The sequence below is a fragment of the Eublepharis macularius genome, chromosome 12 (assembly GCF_028583425.1).
Source record: "Eublepharis macularius isolate TG4126 chromosome 12, MPM_Emac_v1.0, whole genome shotgun sequence".
Taxonomy (NCBI): Eukaryota; Metazoa; Chordata; class Lepidosauria; order Squamata; family Eublepharidae; genus Eublepharis; species Eublepharis macularius.
Window position 1 is genome coordinate 67,500,476 of NC_072801.1, and position 6,727 is coordinate 67,507,202.

Here is a 6,727-nt window from a genome sequence, read left to right on the forward strand (position 1 = left end):
CATCCATCTTTTTAAACAGGGGTTGTTGCTAACGATAGCACACTGGGCACAGTGTGTTTGGGCAAGTCTACACGATCTCCAAGAGAGGTCCGGATTGATTCTTAGTTTGTTTGCACTTGTTGGCACATGAGTGGTGCCCTGAGGTCATGGTGGCAGTCTCAGTAGCCATTTCCAGGGTTCCATTTAGCAGGAAAAAATACTAACCCTGCCAAGTAGTTGAAGCAAAAATATTCTCTGCTTAGCCTAGGATTTAAGTATCCTGAAGAGCCAGGGCTTGAGAAGAATCCTCGTCCTGGAAAAGGCTATAGATAGCTGGAACCTGAGCTGCCAGCCTGGCATATAAACTGGCAGTATGTGTGCAGAAGCAGGGATCATGGCTCCATAGGAAATGGACCTGGGGATGAGTCCAGCTCCTAGGAGAGTCACGAGAAGAAGAGGGGTGACCAAAGGACACAAGAAGAGAAGGAGGAGTCAGAGAGATGCTCCCAGTTTAGACAAAGAGAGGTATCCTAATCATTGGGACTATAACCCTATAATGATTTAACCCTGTAATGATGTGTATGTGTGTTTCTTTAAAAGCTTGGTGCATTACAGATGAAGAATGGGGGTGAAAGAGAGGGATGAGTGAGTGAGATGACGACTGAGAGTATAAGTGGAGTTGAGAAGTATGAGAGGAGTGAAATCTGATTGGACAGTAGCAGTACTCTAGGAGAGGAGTGAACTACAGTTTTTTAAAGTTACCGAGCTGAGAGAAAATATTCATTCTGGGCAAAACAGACAACCTGTGTAGAAGCCTGAAAGGATTCTCATTCTAGTTCAGTCAGGCCATCTATGTGAAGCCTGAACATTGTGTGTCTGTGAGAGAACATTCATTCTATCTAAAGCAGGCAGACTGTGTGTGCACCTGAGAGAGAACATCTGTATATCTGAGTAAGAGATTCATCTATGTAAATCAGGCAAGCTGTGTGGAAAGGCCTGAATGAATCTGTCTGTGTGGAGTTTATTCTTATAAAGAAGACCTGTGTGGAAAATTACTTTGCATGACTGAGCATATGTAAAGAAACTTTAAGAACAGAGAACTATCTTTGAAACCATCAAGCTTAAGAAAGAGTGTGAAATCAATACACTTCATGTAAAATGTAAGTTTATTTTGTGTTTTTTGTTCATTCCAGAGTACTATCATCAGAGCTGCTTGTCCCACGAAGGAGCCTGACACGTGGGCACGTTATTAAAGGGGAGACGTAAATTAACTGGTTTGGAATATAATTTCTGGTAGCAGCATTATTTACCCAGAGGTGTAGGAAAAAGATGGTTAAAGAGAAATATGGTACACGCCCCCCCCCCATGTCCAATCATGTCTTTACTTCAACAGATGGCATAGAAATATTGTAAATAAATAATCATGAAATACAGTTCATCAGAGGCCCTATTCTGTGTCCCTCTGCCTTCTGAGGTGGCCTATACCTGCTACTTAGTTTTGGATGTCCCTCCTCAAAGAGGTTTGTGGTGGTGGAAAGTGTTGTCAAGTCACACGCAACATATAGCGACTCCTGTTGGGGTTTTCAAGGGAAAAGACAAACAGTACCTGTCTCTGCCTAGCAACCCTGGTCTTCCTTGGAAAGTCTCCCATTCAATTACTGTCCAGGGCCAATCATGCTTAGCTTCTGATATCTGATAAGATCTGGCTTGCCAAAGCTATCCAGGTTTGAGCATAGAAGTCTGCGTGGTGCCAATTTTATTAAGTTTAGGGGTCAGGTGAAATACCTGATATTTTCCTAGGCATTTTGCTGAACTGTATGTGAATTGCTTCTCTTCCCCCCCCCTTTTCCTACCCCCTCTTCCCACTCTTCCAAATTGCTGCATTTTTATCATACTTTTTAATATAATTTTTAATACCCATTATTTGGGAGCTCTTGGTTTTATTCATTTCATGCAGTTTTTGGAATGTTCCGCTTTGCTTTTATGATTTTAATTGCTGCAGCTTGGGTGTTTGTGTGTTTTGACATGTGGTTAAATGCTGACATGGCAAGCTGCCTTGAGTGCGGGATGTATTTGCTTTAAATAATAAATAAATAAAGGAAGAAATGATTTAGCCCTGTACAAAGTCATTCCCATCGGTGAGTACCACTCTGTGTTTGGAAGCTTTTTTTGGGACATGCAGATCATACACCATAATGGGAGGAGGGACGAGATGCCACCAGAGATGCTATTTTTGGTGGGAAATGGCTTTGTTCTTCAGGGATGTGTCCCCCCGGTATTCTGGTAATTGATTAAAACTGCAGCTCAAGTTATTCAGCAGCACTCAAGACTTGCTCTGTGCAAACACTACACACAGACTTTCTTCTGCCAAGGCAAAAATATGGATCTTCCCATCCTTGTTAATAAAGAAGACGAGCATCACCACAAGGCATACAGAGAAGCATACTCCCCCCCCCCAGGTATGATTCGGAACTTTCGTGAGCCTTCGGCTGGATGGAGCGCCTTGGTTTGACTGCTACCAAGGTACAGAAACCTACAACCAGGGCAAAGGAGGCAGGGGCTTGGATCTAAATGGATGCCACCTTCCAGAAAACAATATTCAGGTTTCTACAGAGGAATGCTCATTCTAAAATTATGAACAGGCCAATGTAAAGGTGAGGTTGGCAGGGAAAAGAGATGTTTTCATGCAATTCATGTGAAGTAGCTGCTGGTGCTTAGTGAGCATGCCAGAATAATATCCTCAAAGGGAAAAGCAAAGTGTGTGAAGCAAGAATTTCCAGCTACCTTTGTACAAGTTGCAGCATAGTTTAAATGGGCTAAGGTTGTCAAATGGACAGGGGGGTTTAATGAGTGGAAACAGGTAGCAGAAGTTGGCATGACGTTAAGTAACATCTCCAAGTTATTTACATGCCAATCAAAATGATGTTTTTTAAGCCTTCTATCTTACGCAACCGCTTCCCCACATCCGTAAGTTTATCTGATTAATTTTCTGATTAGTATAATGCACCTCATTTAAAGTATTCAGAGAGGTCCCTACTTGCCAGTGATCTCATAGAGCTCATTCTGAGTCTTTTCATTCAAAGCCCCTAGGTAAGGAAAGCTTTTTCTGGTCTGAAGAAAAAACAATCTCAGCAGGGGCTTGGAGCCAACCAATTTTTCTGTTGGTGAAAAAGGAAGAGAGAATCCCATCTGACCACACAAAAAAGGCTATGCTGAGGATCATGGAACTTTGCATGGACAGAGTTCCCGTGTGCGAGGGGATGTAGTAAAAATGGCAAGTGGATGATATTGAGTGCAAACAGACCTAGGGTGTTGACACTTTAATTTGCTAAATATAAATCAGAATGATTAACTGTCCAAACCTAAACAGAGTTACACCCTTCTAAACTCATTGACTTCAATGGACTCAGAAGGATAAAATTATTTTTAAGGTGACACTGTTCCACTTCATTAAACAGCATTAGAAAATGTTCCAGAATCTATAGCTCTCAAATGGGCAACTCCCATGAGCAGTCTAAGAAAGAAACTGCCTGTTTGTTGTGATTTCTTTCTTGGTCAAATTGGGGTGGGGGGAACGGTAAACCACAAACCATACAATTTTTGATGCTGGCTTCCACAGCTGCAAGCTAGCTGTGGAGGTGTTCTCTCAGGCAGGAAAGGAGAGAGCACCAAAAGAAAAGAAAAAAAAGAAAAAGAAAAGGCTTTGTTTAACTACTTTGCATGCAATTTTCACTCACTATAACACCCTCCCCCCTTTGATTTACTCTCAGTAGAACATATAATAATTCATAAACAATGAGAAAAGGTTGCTTCTGAGAAAAAGTACATGCTAGCCAAATTATAGACTGCATCCTGCCACACCAAATTGGCAAGCTTGCCAGCCTTTTACTTTCAATGGGAAAAGACCAACAGGTAGTGCTTTCCATATCTATCATATCTTTTATTGTGTGATTCCAGATGGAGTTATGTCAACTGGCCAATGGGACCACAGTGAAGGAATTCATTTTGCTAGGCTTTGGAGTTGGGCAACAGGTGCGGTTCCTGCTTCTTATCTTTTTTATCATTCTGTACATGCTCACTTTGGCTGAGAACATCACTATCGTTACAGTGGTGCTGCTGGACAGTCACTTGACCCGACTTCCCATGTACATCCTCCTGAGCAACTTCTCCTGGCTAGAGATGTGTTATGTGACGACCACAGTGCCCCGGATGCTTTTTGACTTGATATACCCTCAAGGAATCATCTCCTTCCACTCCTGCTTCTTTCAGTTCTACATCTTCTTCTCACTTGGAAGCACTGAATGCTTCTTCCTGTCAACCATGTCCTTGGACAGGTACTTGGCCATCTGCCACCCTCTTCGCTATCCACAAATTATGTCTCCAAGTTCTTGCTATATTCTGGTGGTTGTTTGTTGGGTCCTTGGCTTCCTATGGTTCCTTATCCCTGTGATTTTGATCTCCAAGTTGTCCTTCTGTGGCCCCAAAATCATAAATCACTTCCTGTGTGATCCTGAGCCGATTCTGTCTCTTGCCTGCCCTCCACTAGGAATTACTCCCAGTGTCTGCCAAATGTTCATGAATGGATTGGTTTTTGTCAATGTCGTCTTCGTTTTGCTATCTTATGGTGTTGTGATTCTCACCTTAATGAAACCTTCCTTCCAAGGTAGTCGTAAGAAGTCTTTCTCCACTCTATCTTTCCATCTGTTGGTGGTGACACTTTTCTATGGCTCTGTGGCAGGGATGTACTTAGCTCCAGGTGGAGGAAGTCCTTCAGAGGTCACAAAAGTTGTCACCGTCTTCTACACTGCTGTTACACCCTTTCTCAACCCTATGATTTATTGTCTGAGGAATGATCAGGTGAAGGAGGCCCTGGGAAGGTTGTGGAAAAGAAGGGAGAAATTACTGAGGAGCAAAGTGACAACATAAAAAAGTGAAAGGGGGATGCAAATTGCAAACTAATAATCCAAGTGTGAGAGAGAAATTCAATGCAGTCATGGTGGGACACAAGAGATATGGCTCTCTTCTCTGTACTTACATTGTCTAGTTATCCAAAATGTAGAAAACAGTTGTAGAAAAGTGGGTTTTGTTCTTGCTTTCTGGATACCCAAAATCTAACTGGGGAATGGGCCAGGGAGTCCAGTAGCACTTTTAAGACTAACCAACTTTATTGTAGCATAAGCTTTCGAGAATCATGGTTGTCTTCGTCAGATGCATGGAGGGCAAGAAGAAAAGAAGATGCTTGGATGGCAACATCCAGTGAGAGAACACTTCAATCTACCAGGACATTCTATCAAGGACTTAAAGGTCTCTGTAGTTCAACAGAAACCTTTCAAAGACAAAATCCAACGGGAAGCTGCTGAACTGGAATTCATATGTAAATTTGACTCAGTCAAGCTGGGATTGAATAGAGACTATGAATGGTTATCAGAAGTAACTGACTTCCTTAGCAGAAGCAAACTGATCTCCATATCAGAAGCTACTGTTTGCATCTACTCCGCCCTCCCCTCTCCACCTATATATCTGACCAGTTTCTTCTTGCCCTCCATGCATCTGACGAACAGAGCTGTGGTTCTCGAAAGCTTATGCTACAATAAAGTTGGTTAGTCTTAAAGGTGCTACTGGACTCTTTTTGATTTTGCTACTACAGACTAACATGGCTAACTCCTCTGCGTCAAACACCCAATTGTCATTTATCTTTCAGCGTCTCATGCTTTTTGATGGTAGCCGCGTGAGCTTTGCTAGGGCTGCCAACAGCCTGGAAAGAAAAAAATCCTCTAGCATAGGCTTCGCCATACAAATGTCCATAGGATACACAGAAGCAATTAAAGGTGTCTGGCTGTACACAGGTTCCTTGTTAAGAATGATGCATTGAGTACATGATGTATTATATCTACCCTTTCACATGTCCCCCACCCCTCCAGCCCATCCAGCAGAACATAATCAGTAGCGGGACGGATGGAGCTGTCCCAAGGCCACTGTGGTGAGCCATCTGAGATAAGGGCTCGGCCGTCCTGGAGTCTGGAAAGCAACAAGGGAACAGGTCCACAAGGCTATTGCAACGTATCTAAGCTGGGTAACAGTATGGAGGGACCGTGGGCAACAGACCTGACAGCATTTAGGGGGGCAAGGGGAGTGCACTGGCAGTGTTGAGAGGGACAAGGAGCTGGTCGCCACTGCCCGCTCCCTCTGGTCGCTGCTGGCGCGCTCGGTTCCCTCTCGCCGCCGCCAGCACACTCCCCTTGCTCCACTAAATGCACTCAGGTGACAGAGGGAGCTGATAATGCTGGCGGCTGCAAAAGGGACAAGGAGCAGCTGAAAAGTGCTTTGGTGAGAGCAAGGGAAGCTGGCAACTTTTGGAGGGAGTGGAGTGAACTAGATGAGATGCTTAGAGAAAGAACCTCTGCCAGCATGATATAGTAAAAGAGAGAGAGGAAACGTTTCCGAGAATGGTGGTAATAAACCCGCAGATGAATATTTAAATGATACATGGTTATTGTACTCTAGACTATCTTTGTAACGGGTGCCTTAATTTTCCTTTCGTGTAATTTGTATTCCTGTTCCTTTCTTGTTTTGTATCCCTTTTCTTGTTTATAAAATAAAAAATATATTAAAAAAGAAAAACATTCCTCTAAAGTAAAACGTCTGAAAATATATTTCAATATATGTACTTTGGCAAAAGAAAAAAAAAATCTTGTCTACTCCCCTTGCTCACTCAAGTGTAACTAAAGTCCTAAACATTTTTTTTAAA

General features: G+C 42.9%; 1 protein-coding gene across 1 annotated transcript; it reads left to right on the forward strand.

Moving 5' to 3' along the window:
• The first annotated feature begins 3,936 nt into the window (after positions 1-3,936).
• LOC129339595 (olfactory receptor 11G2-like) lies at positions 3,937-4,905 on the forward strand. The gene has a single exon (XM_054994177.1). The coding sequence runs from the start codon at positions 3,937-3,939 to the stop codon at positions 4,903-4,905; it is 969 nt and encodes a 322-aa protein (XP_054850152.1).
• Positions 4,906-6,727: the final 1,822 nt, after the last annotated feature.

Excerpts from the sequence above, each read along its gene's own strand:
- LOC129339595 (XM_054994177.1), top strand. The coding sequence starts at position 3,937 with ATGGAGTTATGTCAACTGGCCAATGGGACCACAGTGAAGGAATTCATT.